The sequence below is a fragment of the Procambarus clarkii genome, chromosome 41 (assembly GCF_040958095.1).
Source record: "Procambarus clarkii isolate CNS0578487 chromosome 41, FALCON_Pclarkii_2.0, whole genome shotgun sequence".
In the NCBI taxonomy this organism is placed as follows: Eukaryota; Metazoa; Arthropoda; class Malacostraca; order Decapoda; family Cambaridae; genus Procambarus; species Procambarus clarkii.
The window spans coordinates 25,624,026-25,645,940 of NC_091190.1; the positions used below are offsets into that span (position 1 = coordinate 25,624,026).

General features: G+C 35.9%; 1 protein-coding gene and 1 long non-coding RNA gene across 3 annotated transcripts; both read right to left on the reverse strand.

Annotated features, from left to right (window-relative positions):
- Positions 1–386: 386 nt before the first annotated feature.
- On the reverse strand, positions 387–3,147 carry LOC138373096 (uncharacterized). 2 transcript variants are annotated; one of them, XR_011231048.1, is made up of 4 exons: positions 3,101–3,147; positions 2,638–2,819; positions 1,012–1,139; positions 387–493 (listed from the first exon to the last, which is right to left on the reverse strand). It is a non-coding gene; the product is annotated as an uncharacterized lncRNA (long non-coding RNA). The 2 variants fall into 2 exon arrangements; XR_011231049.1 differs by having other exon boundaries at positions 391–485.
- A 1,966-nt stretch (positions 3,148–5,113) lies between these two features.
- On the reverse strand, positions 5,114–20,617 carry LOC138373193 (cuticle protein 7-like). The gene is made up of 2 exons (XM_069339226.1): positions 20,486–20,617; positions 5,114–5,269 (listed from the first exon to the last, which is right to left on the reverse strand). The coding sequence occupies exons 1-2, from the start codon at positions 20,615–20,617 to the stop codon at positions 5,114–5,116; spliced, it is 288 nt and encodes a 95-aa protein (XP_069195327.1).
- Positions 20,618–21,915: the final 1,298 nt, after the last annotated feature.

Genomic DNA, 21,915 nt, shown 5'->3' on the forward strand with positions numbered 1-21,915 from the left:
TCACGATACAAGATACACGATAAAGCAAAACACAAGAATAAGAGCAGATACAATAAAATAGTAACAATTTAGAAGTAAAATAAAGATCCAATAGATAGCCAGGGAGGACACACAAGTTACATAAAATAAAACACAAAAAATCAGTAGAGACTGACAATATAAATGTAAAATAAAAAATAATAAGAAAAATAATAATCATAAAAAAAAATGATCTTGAAGATAATTAGCTTAGTAATGGTTAATTAACAGGGTAATAAAATACCTATAATATCTAATAACCTCTCTATTAGGTTATTAGATATCTAATAACCATCAAATTAGATGCTCGACGATTCTGCACTATAAACATTTACAACCAAATTTAATTCTTTCGTACCTTGTATGGAAGAGAACTTGATCCTTCAACAGCTGGAGGTTGTGTCCCTAGAGTAACTACACAGGATGGTATCAACGTCATCCACGTCTAGGGTACTCAAGCGTGTCACCTGCGAAACTATATTGTATTCAGGATTCTGAACATTCATATACGATAAACATTCCTTATCACCATTACTAGCTCAAATACACGCCCATGCACTGTTCCAAAAACGAGACAGCTTGGAAGGGAGGGGGGGGGGGTGGCCCCATGGGCCAGTTTTGAAATGGGACATGCACTGAGTTATGAAACAAAGCGCCACTCCACCTTCCCATAGCTGTGGGGTGTTGGGAGCTGCGAGTGTGTGAGCTGTTCGTCATGTGTATTTCACCATCTATAGATGAATACCGCGTAGCATTCATATATACACACCGAAGCTTCCACACGTTATATTTCAGTTCCAGCCATTTAGTTATTATATAATAAAGTGTTCCTTCTAGTAAGGCTGGGTCTCATGACGTCTAATGCTCAAAGTACACCACATGATTAATTCAGGAATGATAAGATATTTAGTACTAGTTGGGATTTCAGTTTTATGGACTACGTAACTAAATTCTTGGAGGAAGATGTGTTGAAATGAACATATCACAACTCACCTGCAGGTCACAGCCTCTTCCATTACTCTGCAGTGTGGCGTTGGTTGGCCTCCACCCATGCTGCTATCACAAATACATACTTCACCATTGCTCTGTTTCGCCCAGCCCGCACCTCTCCACACGCTGATCTGCATGAAATATAATGCATAATATGCATCCATTTAACCTTAACATTTCTTATTAAGGGCTACAACCATCTATTTATGAATACTCTAGTCCAAACTCCTTACACAATTTTTTCTTCCCTGCGAAATCATTTGCTCTAATATAATTGTATAATTCAACCTCTAACAATTTGTATATTACTTTCTGATGTCTACCAACGTCTAACTCCGTTTAGATGAGGGAAAACTATAATACATGTCAGAGCTGCAAGACATGTTTTGCCGAGTGCTAATTTTCTTTTCAATACCATCAAAGCGCAGCCATGACAATACCCTTCCCCACACTCAAAACACCATGTCGGGTATACCTACAATCCGAAGCTAAACACGAGATTACAATTCTTCGGGTTTCGTGATCGCGCATAATCATCCTCCCTCCCCCCAATCAGCGTCTCTGTTACAGTTCTGGATAGACAACATTAACTGCCCAATAATTACCTACCAGTAGTAATTGGGGTACCTATATCACCACAGATTGCCTAATAATGTTCCAGGGAAAGGACACTGTTCCTAGTACACAATTCTCCATTACACTACAAAATCAAGTCCACACCATATACTTCCTGCTACCCAATGATAACCAACAGCTCGTGGACCAACAGCTGAAGCTCAACCTTTAGTTACAAAAGTGACTGACGTTTTTTTCACTTTTGCCTACACTACTGGTGGAGCGCACGCTATCCCGCTCACTACACAATTACACCAATACAACAACAACCACCACCTACACACTCCCACGTGTACCGTCGCCAGCCACCTACAGTAAATAAGACAAATACTGTCACGAGGGTCACATCTGGAGTTGAAATTAATCAGCCATTGGTCGCAAGTCAACAGGAACCTTAACATCCCCTACACGTATAAATGATATTGTTGAGCTTTATTTTTGATGAGCTCTTTGGCCACCGAAGGAGGTCGCGCTTATTTCATGCTGTATATATATAACATTATAAACCAATTCACTTAATAATGGCAGTAACATTTGAATAATAAGTAAAATGTTTAATGTTATCACCTATGTACGTCAAACGACTCTGGTAAATATATGTCTACGTCCTTCGAGGACAGGAAGGCTACGTACTGTCAACGGGGGACAACAGCACTTTCATCCAATTTTAAAGACTACACTCGACCCCGAGCGAGAGCGGCCAAAGCCTATCGACCGACTTATTCACTACTCTTAATCAGCAAAGTTACCGGAAGCAACAGCACCATCCTCCTTCCAGACTAGATTTTTAGACTATTTGAACAACTTTTTACACCACTTTACATTAATTACCGTAACTCATAGGTTTTCATATTTAAAACAAAACTGATGGGGGTCCTGATATGGCTGTAGTAATGACTGGTCAAACTTCCATTGCCCAAAGTAGGCTCCAAAAATAAGGCGTTATTAGTGTATCCTAATACAATATTACTGCCTCTAACTTTATTTCCCTTGTGCCGGATAGGCCCATCATACCTTGGTAACTCAAGTAGCACATCTCGCATAACTGGAACATCTGCCACCAGCTTCTGCTCGGCAGGGTATGACTGGAATCATCGGTCCACCAGTGGTCCCATGACCACGTTCATATCTCAGGGAGATTGCTACCTCACCAGTCGACCTTCACACCATTACGACCTCATCGACTTTCAAGACTGCTGGGGAAAAAAATACAATACAATGTTACAAATCAATACAGTACGGAAACATTTATATATTTTAGTACTGATTATGGGTCAGGACTAAAAATCTCGCTGTATATATCCCCCCCCCCAACAGGGGGTATATACGACAGCTAGAAAGTAATAGATATTTTTGCCCCCTATGTGCGTTTTGACGGTGTACAGATTGACAGTGTAACCTAGGGGTCTGTCAGCCCCAGCGACCCCAAAGGGTAACGGGGTACCAGCTCAGAGTAACAAAACGCCCTAACACTAACCTGTACACCTCTACTCAGCTAATTCTAGGGGCAAAATAACGTTCCGTTGCGCCTCAATGAGCAGGTGGACTCAATAGCCAATCACGTTTCTCATTTTCAGTTGACGTCACATTGTCGCAAGCTGTACTATCATTGGTCGGCTCGACGTAATTGGATACCTTAGTAATTAGTGAGATTTATTTTTTTAAACTGAAATATATAAACTCAAATGTATACCCAAAGTATGAGAAACATACATGTACCAAATGGATGAGAAATTATTAATTTTGATAGAATTTACCTACTTAAAATTATCTGTTAGATTAAGAACCTGCCCGAAACGCTGCGCGTACTTTTTTATTTTTTTTATTTTGATAAAGAAATATACAAAGTATAGCACAATATATACATGACATGAACCTAAGAACAGAACATAACAACAAAAACATAATCATAAACAGGCATAAAAGAGAACATTGCATAATAAGACCCCAGAAACTCCAGGGACACAAGTCCGAATACAAAGAAACATAGTAACGGACATACAACAAACGGACGCATAAGGACATGGAAAGACACAACTAACATATAAAGAATAAACCAGACACACATATAAATACACAATGCACACAAGTACAGAAATAACACAAAGCATAAGCACATCACACACAAATCATATAAGTAACATAAAAACAAACCATGGCCAAGGCCCAGGCACTACTATATGACAACCCCAAGAAAGAATCCGGGGCGAACAATGAAACACAGAGATACATGTACCCTAAACAAACACACTTCCAGGAAGAACAGCAATCAAACCAACAAAATGAGTAACAAAACAGCTGCATTCAACTCACTCAAGGCACAAGCAACGGCCCACGCAGGAGCCACCATAGAAGCAAACCCACACTCACACACAACCCCACACACCAAACCGAACACACAACCACAGGAGCAACCACACACACACCCAGCACAACTCCCCCGAGGAGGCCCACCGGAGGGCCAGGGATCTAGGATGAAAACAGAAGACCACTTACCCAAAAGCAACCCCACGCACATACCCACCCGTGAACCAACCACGGAACTCGCTCGGAAACGCACGCTGCACCCACCACCACGTGAACCGCAACGACCCCTCAAAAACCCAAAAGCCTAGCAACCCCATCTTTGCTGAATTTTTTCTGCAGTTCTGTGCTTGTATAGTGTAAGAATGTCTCGTATTATTTTATCTCGATAATAATTCGTGTATCCACGAAAATTGACAATTGACCAACGAGAACTTACTATTTGTTTTCAATTTAACAATTAGGTGAATAATAACCATATTAAATCTAAACGTTTTAAAATTTATTACATATAGTTTGAAGTTTTGTTGCTTGTTTCACTTACGCAAATTTAACTTTGGAAGCTCCTGAGCACAACAATACCATTGGGAAGCCGGTCGGCCAAGCGGATAGCACGCTGCACTTGTGATCCTGTGGTCCCGGGTTCGATCCCGGGCGCTGGCGAGAAACAATGGCCAGAGTTTCTTTCACCCTATGCCCCTGTTACCTAGCAGTAAAATATGTACCTGGGTGTTAGTCAGCTGTCACGTTCTGCTTCCTGGGGGTGGAGGTACAGTGGACAATAAAGCCCCGAAATCATCTCAAGATAACCTCAAGATTATAGTGAGACGATCATTATCTCCAATATTAATATAATTTGCTCGTGTTTGCCTTATATTTACTCTTACCTTAAAATCTTTACCGCCACACTGTTTCTATAAATAATCTGAATTTCAATAACGTTTGGGATTTTTCACTATAAAGTATAAACAGTAGACGAGATATATACTTTTTATAGTGTCCTATTGTGTTAAACGACACGTTCACCTAATACGATTCCGATTATTGATAATTTAGCAAATTTATTAAGGTATGATCAAACGAATTTTAAACTTGCTTGAGTTTATTCACATTAAACCACAAGTGAGTAAAATCTTTTAACAAATGAGCAACAACAATCCTGAAGGTTTAAATGGGTAAGATGTTTTTATGGGTGGTATGGGGTTGTGTATGAGGGCGTGTGTTGGTACGAAGGTTGTGACTTGTAGGTGACAGGATGTCTGTAATGGTGGGGATGGTGAGCCTCTCCAGAGTACTGTACATCAGCTGTAAAGCCCTTGTTGTGGTCGGCCTCGTAATTAACCTGCCAATAGAAGTACAAATTTTATTACAAGAGTATGAGAATATTTTTTAATGAATTACCAGAGATTTATGAATTTTAACTCGAGCTGTAACGAATGTCTGTTGCCGAAGTGTGGATCCCCGAATTATACAACAAACATCAATTGAGGTTTAGTACTTAAACACCTCCGATTATAGTTTTATCAATAAATCCGTAAAATTAGAAAGGTTACCTTGAGGTCACCTTGAGGTGATTTCGGGGCTTAGCGACTCTGCGGCCTGGTCGTCGACCAGGCCTCCTGGTTGCTGGACTGGTCAACCAGGCTGTTGGACACGGCTGCTCGCAGCCTGACGTATGAGTCAGTCTGATTGATCAGGTATCATTTGAAGGTGTTCGTCAAGTTCTCTCATGAACACTGTAAGGTCGGTTATGCCCCTTATGTGTAGTGGAAGCGTGTTGAACAGTCTCGGAACTCTGATGTTGATAGAGATCTGTCTCAGAGTACCTGTTGCACCTCTGCTTTTCGATGGGGGTATTCTGCACATCCTGCCATGTCTTCTGGTCTCATGTGATGTTATATTTGTGTGCAGGTTTGGGACCAGCCGATTTACTATTTTCCATGTGCAATTTAATAAGTATTTCTGCAGCCTGCGCTCAAGAGAATACAGATGTAGGCTCTTTAGTCGGTCCCAATAGTTTAGATGTTAAACTGAGTGGATTCTAGGAGTAAAGGAATCCACAGGAAAGACTGACATAAATGACTAATTGTTCGGAATAAAAAGATTAAGATTATTTAATACATATAAAAAGTAATAAGAAGTACTTAGTGCTTGTGGAATCATCGTTTCTCAAAATATAAATCGAATAACCATTAGTTGACTTTTTTATTTCCAATAAATATCACCAATATTTAACTAAGTTAACATGCAGTTTTTTAAGACACGATTAAAGGATAAATTAATCAAATTTTAGTTCTATTTATTGATATAAAACTTTTGATAAGAACCTATCTTCAAGGTTGTGTATTATCAATATTCGTATCTTAAACTCACTTGCAAATTAGAAACTATTATAAATGCCAATATATATATATATATATATATATATATATATATATATATATATATATATATATATATATATATATATGCGAACAAGCCTGAATGGTCCCCAGGACATATGCAACTGAAAACTCACACCCCAGAAGTGACTCGAACCCATACTCCCAGAAGCAACGCAACTGGTATGTACAAGACGCCTTAATCCACTTGACCATCACGACCGGACAAAAATGAGGTGATAGCCGAGGCTATTTGAACCACCCCACCGCCGGCACTCGGATAGTTATCTTGGGCATAGCATTTTACCAAATCACCTCATTCTTTGGGGCACACGTGAGGAACACAAAATATTTTGTGTTCCTCACGTGTGCCCCAAAGAATGAGGTGATTTGGTAAAATGCTATGCCCAAGATAACTATCCGAGTGCCGGCGGTGGGGTGGTTCAAATAGCCTCGGCTATCACCTCATTTTGTCCGGTCGTGATGGTCAAGTGGATTAAGGCGTCTTGTACATACCAGTTGCGTTGCTTCTGGGAGTATGGGTTCGAGTCACTTCTGGGGTGTGAGTTAGTAGTAGGGTGTAAGACTCACAGACGATATTTTTTTTTTCCGGCCAGATATCGTCTTTGAGTCGTACGACTCACAGACGATATTTTTTTTTCCGGCCAGATATCGTCTGTGAGTCGTACGACTCAAAGACGATATTTTGTTTCTGGGAAATATCGTGTCTGTGAGCCAGGGTTTTGAGGTTCCAATATCTCGCGTGTGAGCCAGGGTTTTCAGGTAAATTTTGTGTCACAGATTTTAGAAGTATGGAATTCTTATGAGAAAATAATTTCCGAGACTTAGAAGTTTGTTAAGGCCTTATGGGACAAATTCAAGTAACGTATGTAGCTCTTTAGGGCTTCCAGGAGAACTCTACGGACATATTTTACATGTTTTCAACTTACAAAATCGTCTATGTAAGCCTTAGTTATTCATATAAATTTAGAAAATCACCTGTGTAAGTCATGGTTTTCAAGTCTCGTACATCACACCCCCCTCCCTCCCCCTTACCTCGCAATCTGTCGCGTCACCTTTATTTACTTTGCGCCCAGCCAGCCAGCCAGTCGGCTCTTAATCTTATCTTATCTTATCCGTAATATCTGGACCGTCCCTCCTCTCTCTCTCTCTCTCTCCTTTCATTCAGTTCAACTATTTTCCAACATCGTATGTTTGCTCCTTTTCATTAAGCAAGTCAGTATGTTTGCTCCTTTTCATTAAGCAAGTCAGTTTTACACAAATAAATCATGTTAGTAAGCAAGTTCTAGCTCACGTTCCCCACCTTAGTCCCCTGTCGTATAATGAATACTATCATTCCAATCCCTCTAAAATTTAAAAATAATCATATTTCAAATGTAGTTCAATACAGTAATTTAGTTACCAAGCTCCAGCGCTTGTCCTCCGCCTTAGCTCTCTCTCGTATCTTCGTTAGTATCAGTCCAATTTCCCTGAAATTTCTACCCTCTGTATTTCAGACATAGTTTAGTAAATGCAAACAATTATCAAACTCTAGCTCTTGTCCCCAGCTTAGTTCATTTGTACAAAATCATTAGTAACAGTCCAAATTCCCTGAGATTTTTAGCCTCTGTATTTCAGACACCGTAAATAAGATCAAAACAGTTTACCAAGCTCCAGCTCTTGTCCTCCGCTTAGCTCTCTCTCGTATCTTCGTTAGTAACAGATCAATTCCCCTGAAATTTCTACCCTCTGTATTTCAGACACCGTAAATAAGATCAAAATAGTTATCGAGCTCCAGCTCTCGTCCCCGCCTTAATTCTCTTTCGTATCTTTGTAAATAACCATCAATTTCCCTAAAATTAAAAGCAGACATACTTCAAAGTTAGTAAATAAGATCAAGTCAGTTACTGAGCTCCAGCTCTCGTCCCCCACCCTCTTCCACCCTCAAGTCTTTGTAAATAAACCATCAATTTCCCCGAAATTTTTACCCTCTGTATTTCAGACATAGTAAATATGATGAAAACAATTATAAAACTCTAGCTCTTGTCCTCTGTCCAAGCTCACTTTTGTAAATTCATTACTCTCAGTCCAAATCACCCAACTACATTTTCAGACATAGTAAATAAAAACCAGTTCAGTTATCAAGTTTCAACTCTTGTGCCCCAGCTTAGTTCATTTTGTACAAGTTCTTTATTTCCAACTATATCACATGAGATTTAAGATCACCTTATTTTCTAACGTAGTAAATTAATCAGGGCATTAACCAAGCTCCATTCCCTCAGCCTTAGATCATCAGACATAAATATTTTCGATCAAGTCCGTCTCCAGCTTAACTCTTACCCTTTCCCTCCCTTACTTTCTCATCCCCAACGTATCAAAACCTTCAATAATCATACTGTATTTGCATATTTTCTCTATATTCAGCTGTGTTCTTCACATTTTGTCCATGTTCACTCCATGTTCTTCAAATGTTCACAGTCCCATTCAGTTCATATTTCACAAGTATCTCCATTTTTTATGTAATCTTTCTCTTAGTCTCATTATGTTCTCTACAAATTCTAGTCATATTTTCTATGTTTTCATATTCATCACATGTTCTCTTTACAACTTTTATACTCAATATTCATGCTAAACTTCCATATTTTGTGTTCTTTGTCAATATTCATGTTCCTCTACAAGTTCATGTTCCTCACAAGATCACTTCGTTTTTCACCTTCACTTACATGTTTTCTACATTCTTTTGTCATATTCTCCATGTTCTTCACAAGTCCATTGTTCATTCTTTGTAATCCCTATTCTCCTTATCATGTTTTCATGTTCTCTGTAAGTTCATATTCCCAGCATGTTCACTGTATTCATCAACTTTTCTTACATATGTTCTTTGCCATGTTCCCCATATGTTCTCTAGGTTTTCCCTTACATGTTATCTAACGTTCCTTAACTAAAAAATCTTTCACCAATCAACTAAAAACATAGTCACTTTCGTCATTTCTCAACTAAACTTATTATCCAGTCAACTAAAAATAGTCAGAAATAGCCTCGTTCAACACTGTTCTTAACTAAAACAACCTTTCTCTTAGCTAAAATTGTCAAAGGAAACTTTTTTCAGCACTTTCTTAACAGGCGCTATGTTTCATCAAGAAAAAAATTGTCAAAGGAAACTTTCCAAAACTGTTCATAACTAAACTTATTCCCTAGTCATCAGAAAATAACCGTGTTCTTCATGTTTCATTGTCATTTCATAACTAAAATTATCTGCCAATCATCAGAAAAAGTCATGTTCATCACGTTTTGGCTTTTGCTCAACTAAAAGTATTCATCGGTCAACTGAAAATAGTTACTTCATCATGTTTCCTTGTCATTTCTTAACTGAAATATCACTTCTCTCATCTGAAAATAGTCAGGATTATCCTCATTCAACATCGTTCTTAACTAAAACAGCCTTTCGCTTAGCTAAAAATTGTCAAGGAATCTTTTCAACGCTGTTCATAACTAACTTTATCCATAGTCAAGTAAGAAAATATAGTCAAAGATATCTATCATCGTCATTCTTAACTGACATTATACTTTGCGGAGCACTAAAATAGTCACTGTCGTCATATTTTGTCTTTTTCCTCAACTAAAAGAGTCAAATGTAACTTTTTCAACACTTTCGTAACTAAAATTATATGTCGCTAAGTAAGAAAAATAGTCAAATGTAACTTTTTCAGCACTTTCGTAAAAATTATATGTCGTTAAGTAAGAAAAATAATCAAAGGTGCTCTCCGTAACACCAAAGTTACTCTTCGAGATAACAAAAAGACGCTCTCAAACACTCAAAAATTTACTCGCATCCTCAAAGTTATTCTCAGAGTCATCAAAAAAGTTAATCTCAGTTATCAAAATGCTATTCTGCAAGTAGCCTTTCATTCATCAGAGAACTTTCTAAGACATCTTCGTTCATTAAAGTTAATCTCAGAGGCATAAAAGTTATTCTCGGAGCTATCAAAAAGTTAATCTCTAAAACAACAAAAGTTAATCTCTGTCATCAAAGTTGATCTGCAAGATATCTTCGAGTCATCAAAGTTACTTTTCATACATCAAAGTTGTTTCAAAGACATCAAAGTTAATCTCAGAGTATCCAAAGATATTCTCATGTCCACAAAAGTTATTCCAAGAGACGTCAAAGTTAATCTCAGACATCTTCGTTCATAAAGTTATTCTCAGAGACATCTAAAGTTATTCCAAGAGACGTCAAAGTTATCCAAGACATCATCTTTCATCAAAGATATTCTCTCTAAGCCATCAATGTTCTTCTCTAAGACATAAAAGTTATTCTCTATGTCATCAAAAAGTTATTCTCTGAGCTAACAAAATACTACTCTTGTTCTCAAAGACATTCTCCAATTCATCAATGTTGTTTCAAAGACATCAAAGTTAATCTCAGAGGTATCCAAAGACATTCTCAAAGTCATCTAAAGTTATTCTCTAAGACATCAAAGTTATTCTAAGAGTTATCAAAAGTTATTCTCAGTCATGTTATGTTATTCTCTAACTCACTTCCATTCATCAAAGACATTCTCTAAGCCCTCAAAGTATTCCCAGAGTCACCAAAAAGTTATTCTTCGAACATAAAATTTGCTCTGTAAGACATTCTTCGTTCATCAAACTTATTCTCAGAGATATCTAAAGTTATTCTCAGAACAATCAAAAGTTATTCTAAGACAACAAAGTCTTTCTCAGAGTCATCAAAGTTATTCTCAGAGTCACCTTTGTTATTCAAAGAAGCCTTCCGAGACATCCTCGTTCAACAAAAACTGTCCTCAGAGCCATCAAAAAGTTAAATACAGTCGTCAAAGTTATTCTCTAAGTATCTTTTCGTTCATCAGAGAAGCTTTCTAAGACATCTTTGTTCATCCAAGTTGTTCTCTAAGACATCAATCTTGTTCTCTAAGACATCAAAGATGTTCTCTAAATCATAAAAGTTAATCTCTAAGTTACCTTCGTTCGTCAGAGAAACTTTCCAAAACATCTTTGTTCATCCAAGTTGTTCTCTAAGACATCAATCTTGTTTCTCTAAGACATCAAAGATGTTCTCTAAATCATAAAAGTTAATCTCTAAGTTACCTTCGTTCGTCAGAGAAACTTTCCAAAACATCTTTGTTCATCAAACTTGTTTTTCAAAGTCATCAAAAGTTAATCTAAGACATCTTTTTTCATCAAAGTTATTTTCAGAGACATCTAAAGTTAATTTCTATGTTATAAAAGTTATTCTCAGAGACATCTAAAGTTAATCTTGGTCATCAAAGTTGTTCTCCAAGACATCAAAGATGTTCTCAAAATCATAAAAGTTATTCCCAGAGCTATCAAAGTTATTCTCAAAGTCATCAAAGTTATTCAAAGAGCTAACAAAGTTATTCTCTAAGTAACCTTTCGTTCATCAGAGAAGCTTTCTAAGACATCTTCGTTCATCAATGTTGATCTCTAAGTCACCTTGGTTCATCAAAGAAACTCTCCTTCTTCCATCAAGTTATACTTTAAGACAACATTGTTGTTCTCTAAGACATCTTCAGGCATAAAATTTCTCTCCAAATGTAACTAGTTCAGCTTTTCATATCAAACTTACACTTCTGTTAAATATATTTTCTTAGACATTTTACATTTTAAACTGTTCTCTGAACTACACTGTTCAAACCTACGTAACCTATCCTCTCCACCCAATGTTACTTAGTTAACGTAACGTTCCTAAACCTAACTTTACCTATCCTAACATAACTTACCTTACCTTACCTATCTTACCTAACTTTACCTATCCTAACATAACTTACCTTACTTTACCTATCTTACCTAACTTTACCTATCTTACCTAACTTAACCTGCATAACCTAACTTTACCTATCCCTAACCTAACTTACCTTACCTTACTATCTTACCTAACTTTACCTATCTTACCTAACTTAACCTGCTTAACCTAACTTTACCTATCTTACCTAACTTAACCTGCATAACCTAACTTTACCTATCCTAACCTAACTTACCTTACCTTACCTATCTTACCTAACTTTACCTATCTTACCTAACTTAACTTTCATAACCTAACTTTACCTATCCTAACATAACTTACCTTACCTTCCCTATCTTACCTAACTTTACCTATCCTAACATAACTTACCTTACCTTCCCTATCTTACCTAACTTTACCTATCCTAACATAACTTACCTTACCTATCATACCTAACTTAACCTAACTTTACCTATCCTAACTTACCTTACCTAACTTATTCTGCTTAAACCTAACTTATTTAACTTATCTTACCTATCCTAACGTAACCTAACTTGCTTTACCTAACTTAATCTTACATTCCCAAACTGATGTATCCTAACTTATCTAGTCAAACCAGACATGATCTAACTTACATAAGTATTCCTTCTTGTCTTTTGTGTTTCATCAATCATTGTCTCATATTCATTTACTCATTTCATTAGTTAATTTCTCAAATGGTCACTTATGCATTTCAAGTGCTATTGTTAGAGATTGGATATTTAAGCATTTCAAAGAATTTTTGTTATATATGAGCATTTACTCATTTCAAGGGATAATTTCTCAAATGGACGTTTTTGCATTCAAGTGTTATTTGTTTAAGATTGGGTATTTAACCATTTCAAAGGTTTTTCTTATATATGGGAACTTACTCGTTTCAAGGGTCAATTTCTCAAATGGTCATTTTGCAGATCAAGGGTTATTTGTTAAAGTTCATCAAGTTGCTCATAAGTTGTATTTATTATGTTTGTTATCATTTATTCTTATTCCCCAACCCCTTAACCTAACCTCTTGTAATCTTAGTGTATTTGGTAGGTTCTATCATATGTTCTTATTCCCCAACCCCTTAACCTAACCTCTTGTAATCTTAGTGTATTTGGTAGGTTCTATCATATGTTCTTATTCCCCAACCCTTTAACCTAACCTTTCAGATGTAGTTTATTGTGTTTTTTTGACGTATTTGTTGAATATATTATCCTTTTTCATAACTTTCAGATGTAGCTTTGTTTCTCCTTTGTATATTTTTACCCAAACCCACCATCCCACTTAACCTTCTTTCCTTCTTTTACTTTGTTTTTCACATATAAGTTCGTTCTTTATCTTAGTAATAATAGAATTACAATAGTAAAGAATCAGATCTACTAAGACTTGAAATTGAGAAACAAGAGCTCAAGTGAGTGAGAGCATGAAAGAAGAGCAAGGAGTAAGAGAGAGGGGGCGGAAGAGAATGGGACCAAAGAAGAGAGAATGAGAGAGAGAGTGTGGGCATGGGAGAACTAAGACTTGAATTGAGAAAAAGAAAAACTAAGTGAAAGAGAGTGAGGGTGTGAGAATGGGAGCAATAAGACTTGAATTTGAGAAACAAGAGAGCATTTGAGCAAATGAGGGAGAGAGAGGGGGAGGAAGAGAGAGAATAAGGGAGAGAGATAGAAAAGGAGGGTTAGAAGGAGTAGGAGAATCAAAGTAAAAGAAGGAAAGAAGGTTAAGTGGGATGGTGGGTTTGGGTAAAAATATACAAAGGAGAAACAAAGCTACATCTGAAAGGTTATGAAAAGGATAATATATTCAACAAATACGTCAAAAAACACAATAAACTACATCTGAAAGGTTAGGTTAAAGGGTTGGGGAATAAGAACATATGATAGAACCTACCAAATACACTAAGATTACAAGAGGTTAGGTTAAGGGGTTGGGGAATAAGAACATATGATAGAACCTACCAAATACACTAAGATTACAAGAGGTTAGGTTAAGGGGTTGGGGAATAAGAATAAATGATAACAAACATAATAAATACAACTTATGAGCAACTTGATGAACTTTAACAAATAACCCTTGATCTGCAAAAATGACCATTTGAGAAATTGACCCTTGAAACGAGTAAGTTCCCATATATAAGAAAAACCTTGAAATGGTTAAATACCCAATCTTAAACAAATAACACTTGAATGCAAAAACGTCCATTTGAGAAATTATCCCTTGAAATGAGTAAATGCTCATATATAACAAAAATTCTTTGAAATGCTTAAATATCCAATCTCTAACAAATAGCACTTGAAATGCATAAGTGACCATTTGAGAAATTAACTAATGAAATGAGTAAATGAATATGAGACAATGATTGATGAAACACAAAAGACAAGAAGGAATACTTATGTAAGTTAGATCATGTCTGGTTTGACTAGATAAGTTAGGATACATCAGTTTGGGAATGTAAGATTAAGTTAGGTAAAGCAAGTTAGGTTACGTTAGGATAGGTAAGATAAGTTAAATAAGTTAGGTTAAGCAGAATAAGTTAGGTAAGGTAAGTTAGGATAGGTAAAGTTAGGTTAAGTTAGGTATGATAGGTAAGGTAAGTTATGTTAGGATAGGTAAAGTTAGGTAAGATAGGGAAGGTAAGGTAAGTTATGTTAGGATAGGTAAAGTTAGGTAAGATAGGGAAGGTAAGGTAAGTTATGTTAGGATAGGTAAAGTTAGGTTATGAAAGTTAAGTTAGGTAAGATAGGTAAAGTTAGGTAAGATAGGTAAGGTAAGGTAAGTTAGGTTAGGATAGGTAAAGTTAGGTTATGCAGGTTAAGTTAGGTAAGATAGGTAAAGTTAGGTTAAGCAGGTTAAGTTAGGTAAGATAGGTAAAGTTAGGTAAGATAGGTAAGGTAAGGTAAGTTAGGTTAGGATAGGTAAAGTTAGGTTATGCAGGTTAAGTTAGGTAAGATAGGTAAAGTTAGGTAAGATAGGTAAAGTAAGGTAAGTTATGTTAGGATAGGTAAAGTTAGGTAAGATAGGTAAGGTAAGGTAAGTTATGTTAGGATAGGTAAAGTTAGGTTTAGGAACGTTACGTTAACTAAGTAACATTGGGTGGAGAGGATAGGTTACGTAGGTTTGAACAGTGTAGTTCAGAGAACAGTTTAAAATGTAAAATGTCTAAGAAAATATATTTAACAGAAGTGTAAGTTTGATATGAAAAGCTGAACTAGTTACATTTGGAGAGAAATTTTATGCCTGAAGATGTCTTAGAGAACAACAATGTTGTCTTAAAGTATAACTTGATGGAAGAAGGAGAGTTTCTTTGATGAACCAAGGTGACTTAGAGATCAACATTGATGAACGAAGATGTCTTAGAAAGCTTCTCTGATGAACGAAAGGTTACTTAGAGAATAACTTTGTTAGCTCTTTGAATAACTTTGATGACTTTGAGAATAACTTTGATAGCTCTGGGAATAACTTTTATGATTTTGAGAACATCTTTGATGTCTTGGAGAACAACTTTGATGACCAAGATTAACTTTAGATGTCTCTGAGAATAACTTTTATAACATAGAAATTAACTTTAGATGTCTCTGAAAATAACTTGATGAAAAAAGATGTCTTAGATTAACTTTTGATGACTTTGAAAACAAGTTTGATGAACAAAGATGTTTTGGAAAGTTTCTCTGACGAACGAAGGTAACTTAGAGATTAACTTTTATGATTTAGAGAACATCTTTGATGTCTTAGAGAACAAGATTGATGTCTTAGAGAACAACTTGGATGAACAAAGATGTTTTGGAAAGTTTCTCTGACGAACGAAGGTAACTTAGAGATTAACTTTTATGATTTAGAGAACATCTTTGATGTCTTAGAGAACAAGATTGATGTCTTAGAGAACAACTTGGATGAACAAAGATGTCTTAGAAAGCTTCTCTGATGAACGAAAAGATACTTAGAGAATAACTTTGACGACTGTATTTAACTTTTTGATGGCTCTGAGGACAGTTTTTGTTGAACGAGGATGTCTCGGAAGGCTTCTTTGAATAACAAAGGTGACTCTGAGAATAACTTTGATGACTCTGAGAAAGACTTTGTTGTCTTAGAATAACTTTTGATTGTTCTGAGAATAACTTTAGATATCTCTGAGAATAAGTTTGATGAACGAAGATGTCTTACAGAGCAAATTTTATGTTTCGAAGAATAACTTTTTGATGACTCTGGGAATAACTTTGAGGGCTTAGAGAATGTCTTTGATGAATGGAAGTGAGTTAGAGAATAACATAACATGACTGAGAATAACTTTTGATAACTCTTAGAATAACTTTGATGTCTTAGAGAATAACTTTAGATGACTTTGAGAATGTCTTTGGATACCTCTGAGATTAACTTTGATGTCTTTGAAACAACATTGATGAATTGGAGAATGTCTTTGAGAACAAGAGTAGTATTTTGTTAGCTCAGAGAATAACTTTTTGATGACATAGAGAATAACTTTTATGTCTTAGAGAAGAACATTGATGGCTTAGAGAGAATATCTTTGATGAAAGATGATGTCTTGGATTAACTTTGACGTCTCTTGGAATAACTTTAGATGTCTCTGAGAATAACTTTTATGAACGAAGATGTCTGAGATTAACTTTGACGTCTCTTGGAATAACTTTTGTGGACATGAGAATATCTTTGGATAACTCTGAGATTAACTTTGATGTCTTTGAAACAACTTTGATGTATGAAAAGTAACTTTGATGACTCGAAGATATCTTGCAGATCAACTTTGATGACAGAGATTAACTTTTGTTGTTTTAGAGATTAACTTTTTGATAGCTCCGAGAATAACTTTTATGCCTCTGAGATTAACTTTAATGAACGAAGATGTCTTAGAAAGTTCTCTGATGAATGAAAGGCTACTTGCAGAATAGCATTTTGATAACTGAGATTAACTTTTTGATGACTCTGAGAATAACTTTGAGGATGCGAGTAAATTTTTGAGTGTTTGAGAGCGTCTTTTTGTTATCTCGAAGAGTAACTTTGGTGTTACGGAGAGCACCTTTGATTATTTTTCTTACTTAACGACATATAATTTTTACGAAAGTGCTGAAAAAGTTACATTTGACTATTTTTCTTACTTAGCGACATATAATTTTAGTTACGAAAGTGTTGAAAAAGTTACATTTGACTCTTTTAGTTGAGGAAAAAGACAAAATATGACGACAGTGACTATTTTAGTGCTCCGCAAAGTATAATGTCAGTTAAGAATGACGATGATAGATATCTTTGACTATATTTTCTTACTTGACTATGGATAAAGTTAGTTATGAACAGCGTTGAAAAGATTCCTTTGACAATTTTTAGCTAAGCGAAAGGCTGTTTTAGTTAAGAACGATGTTGAATGAGGATAATCCTGACTATTTTCAGATGAGAGAAGTGATATTTCAGTTAAGAAATGACAAGGAAACATGATGAAGTAACTATTTTCAGTTGACCGATGAATACTTTTAGTTGAGCAAAAGCCAAAACGTGATGAACATGACTTTTTCTGATGATTGGCAGATAATTTAGTTATGAAATGACAATGAAACATGAAGAACACGGTTATTTTCTGATGACTAGGGAATAAGTTTAGTTATGAACAGTTTTGGAAAGTTTCCTTTGACAATTTTTTTCTTGATGAAACATAGCGCCTGTTAAGAAAGTGCTGAAAAAAGTTTCCTTTGACAATTTTTAGCTAAGAGAAAGGTTGTTTTAGTTAAGAACAGTGTTGAACGAGGCTATTTCTGACTATTTTTAGTTGACTGGATAATAAGTTTAGTTGAGAAATGACGAAAGTGACTATGTTTTTAGTTGATTGGTGAAAGATTTTTTAGTTAAGGAACGTTAGATAACATGTAAGGGGAAAAACCTAGAGAACATATGGGGAACATGGCAAAGAACATATGTAAGAAAAGTTGATGAATACAGTGAACATGCTGGGAATATGAACTTACAGAGAACATGAAAACATGATAAGGAGAATAGGGATTACAAAGAATGAACAATGGACTTGTGAAGAACATGGAGAATATGACAAAAGAATGTAGAAAACATGTAAGTGAAGGTGAAAAACGAAGTGATCTTGTGAGGAACATGAACTTGTAGAGGAACATGAATATTGACAAAGAACACAAAATATGGAAGTTAGCATGAATATTGAGTATAAAAGTTGTAAAGAGAACATGTGATGAATATGAAAACATAGAAAATATGACTAGAATTTGTAGAGAACATAATGAGACTAAGAGAAAGATTACATAAAAAATGGAGATACTTGTGAAATATGAACTGAATGGGACTGTGAACATTTGAAGAACATGGAGTGAACATGGACAAAATGTGAAGAACACAGCTGAATATAGAGAAAATATGCAAATACAGTATGATTATTGAAGGTTTTGATACGTTGGGGATGAGAAAGTAAGGGAGGGAAAGGGTAAGAGTTAAGCTGGAGACGGACTTGATCGAAAATATTTATGTCTGATGATCTAAGGCTGAGGGAATGGAGCTTGGTTAATGCCCTGATTAATTTTACTACGTTAGAAATAAGGTGATCTTAAATCTCATGTGATATAGTTGGAAATAAAGAACTTGTACAAAATGAACTAAGCTGGGGCACAAGAGTTGAAACTTGATAACTGAACTGGTTTTTATTTACTATGTCTGAAAATGTAGTTGGGTGATTTGGACTGAGAGTAATGAATTTACAAAAGTGAGCTTGGACAGAGGACAAGAGCTAGAGTTTTATAATTGTTTTCATCATATTTACTATGTCTGAAATACAGAGGGTAAAAATTTCGGGGAAATTGATGGTTTATTTACAAAGACTTGAGGGTGGAAGAGGGTGGGGGACGAGAGCTGGAGCTCAGTAACTGACTTGATCTTATTTACTAACTTTGAAGTATGTCTGCTTTTAATTTTAGGGAAATTGATGGGTTATTTACAAAGATACGAAAGAGAATTAAGGCGGGGACGAGAGCTGGAGCTCGATAACTATTTTGATCTTATTTACGGTGTCTGAAATACAGAGGGTAGAAATTTCAGGGGAATTGATCTGTTACTAACGAAGATACGAGAGAGAGCTAAGGCGGAGGACAAGAGCTGGAGCTTGGTAACTGTTTTGATCTTATTTACGGTGTCTGAAATACAGAGGCTAAAAATCTCAGGGAATTTGGACTGTTACTAATGATTTTGTACAAATGAACTAAGCTGGGGACAAGAGCTAGAGTTTGATAATTGTTTGCATTTACTAAACTATGTCTGAAATACAGAGGGTAGAAATTTCAGGGAAATTGGACTGATACTAACGAAGATACGAGAGAGAGCTAAGGCGGAGGACAAGCGCTGGAGCTTGGTAACTAAATTACTGTATTGAACTACATTTGAAATATGATTATTTTTAAATTTTAGAGGGATTGGAATGATAGTATTCATTATACGACAGGGGACTAAGGTGGGGAACGTGAGCTAGAACTTGCTTACTAACATGATTTATTTGTGTAAAACTGACTTGCTTAATGAAAAGGAGCAAACATACTGACTTGCTTAATGAAAAGGAGCAAACATACGATGTTGGAAAATAGTTGAACTGAATGAAAGGAGAGAGAGAGAGAGAGAGGAGGGACGGTCCAGATATTACGGATAAGATAAGATAAGATTAAGAGCCGACTGGCTGGCTGGCTGGGCGCAAAGTAAATAAAGGTGACGCGACAGATTGCGAGGTAAGGGGGGATGGAGGGGGGTGTGATGTACGAGACTTGAAAACCATGACTTACACAGGTGATTTTCTAAATTTATATGAATAACTAAGGCTTACATAGACGATTTTGTAAGTTGAAAACATGTAAAATATGTCCGTAGAGTTCTCCTGGAAGCCCTAAAGAGCTACATACGTTACTTGAATTTGTCCCATAAGGCCTTAACAAACTTCTAAGTCTCGGAAATTATTTTCTCATAAGAATTCCATACTTCTAAAATCTGTGACACAAAATTTACCTGAAAACCCTGGCTCACACGCGAGATATTGGAACCTCAAAACCCTGGCTCACAGACACGATATTTCCCAGAAACAAAATATCGTCTTTGAGTCGTACGACTCACAGACGATATCTGGCCGGAAAAAAAAATATCGTCTGTGAGTCGTACGACTCAAAGACGATATCTGGCCGGAAAAAAAAAAATATCGTCTGTGAGTCTTACACCCTACTACTTGAGTTTTCAGTTATATATATATATATATATATATATATATATATATATATATATATATATATATATATATATATATATATATATATATATATTATATTTTAATTGATGGTATTAGTGAATACTGTAGTTATTTGTGGATTTAGCCAATCAAACTGTTAAAAGCACATACCGTCTGCTTGCGTCCGTCGGGAAGGTCGACACTGTAAGAGCCACGGACGGTGTTGCCGTCGGAGTTCTCACTGTGGCCGAAGTTAGTGCCGGAGTAGTCGTCCCTAACATTGTATGTGAAGTCGTGTGGCATCCCGGCTGCTGCAGTAATATAGCACATTAATGATGCTTAGTTTTAACTTTGCCAAAATAGTGCAAAATAGAAATAAAGTATTTTCAGTTGTGTACGCGAACGAGTGCTTAAAGTTATAAAACGAAAGGCCAAATAATGTCTACCTTGTATACAGAACTATGGACAGGTTGAACATGGTAGGGGTCGGAGGGGGCAGAGAGAGCTACACCCAACACCACCACCATCAGCGCCGCCTGCAGGAGACCAGAGTCTTTGATGCTCTTATTATAATAGAGAAACCTTGTATTGGAAGAAGTGCTTTGGGAAATATTTTTAAAACGTTTAATATGTAAGGATCTTTAAATGATTTAGAATGTGTACGATAGGTTATATATGTAAAATACAATTCAAGTATATTGTGAATCAGTATGGGAAATAATATACATATTTTATGTGTAAGTTGTGTGCAGTTAATTCTTAATACTTTTCCAGACTTTAATCACAGAGAAAATGTATAACAATATAACTTAAATTGGCACTAGTGTTGATGAGTTTAAAGTACCAACCTTAAGAGCCATGTTGAGTGTGTTGCGTTACAGGATGGTGAGTGATGGTGGTGTCCAGTCCGCGTCTGGCTTTATACTCACCATCCTCTCTCCTGGACCTCCCTGTTTCTCCCCCCCCCCACTCTCCAACACCTGTTGTCTTATTTCTTCCTCACCCACATATTCTTCCTTATGTTCTTGTTAATAGAACACCGCAGGAACGAGTTGAAGCTTAGACATTCACCAAGTAAATATACCTTTAGGAATAATATGCTCACAACAATAAATAATTTTGACATCTGAACATGTATTTTTGAATTGTTGATTTTAATGGAAGATTAATGTATCGTTAGAATGTTAAATAATACGAACTGTGTTCGTAGATCATGATTATCAGCTGAAATACCGGATTAATATTCTTGGGAGCAGGTGTGTCATACTTATAATGTGATTGCTGTTTCACGTTAGAAATTTAATGTTGTATAACATTAATAATATATTAATTCACGAGTGTCGTTGGAATGATGATTAATATATGAAGGGTATATTCATATACCCTTTCTATATATATCAAAGAAAATATATGAAACAGAGAATGCTAGATATGCAATAGGAAGTGAATAATGAAAATTGAAAATGATAAAAAAAAGTGCTAAAGTGTAGCAGAGTTTGAATGGCGTTTTAAAGTATAAACAGCAGAGTATATATAGTTTTGCAAACGCTTTATTTTAAAATCTGCTTTATACTAAAATAAATTGGTTTATAGGCAAACTT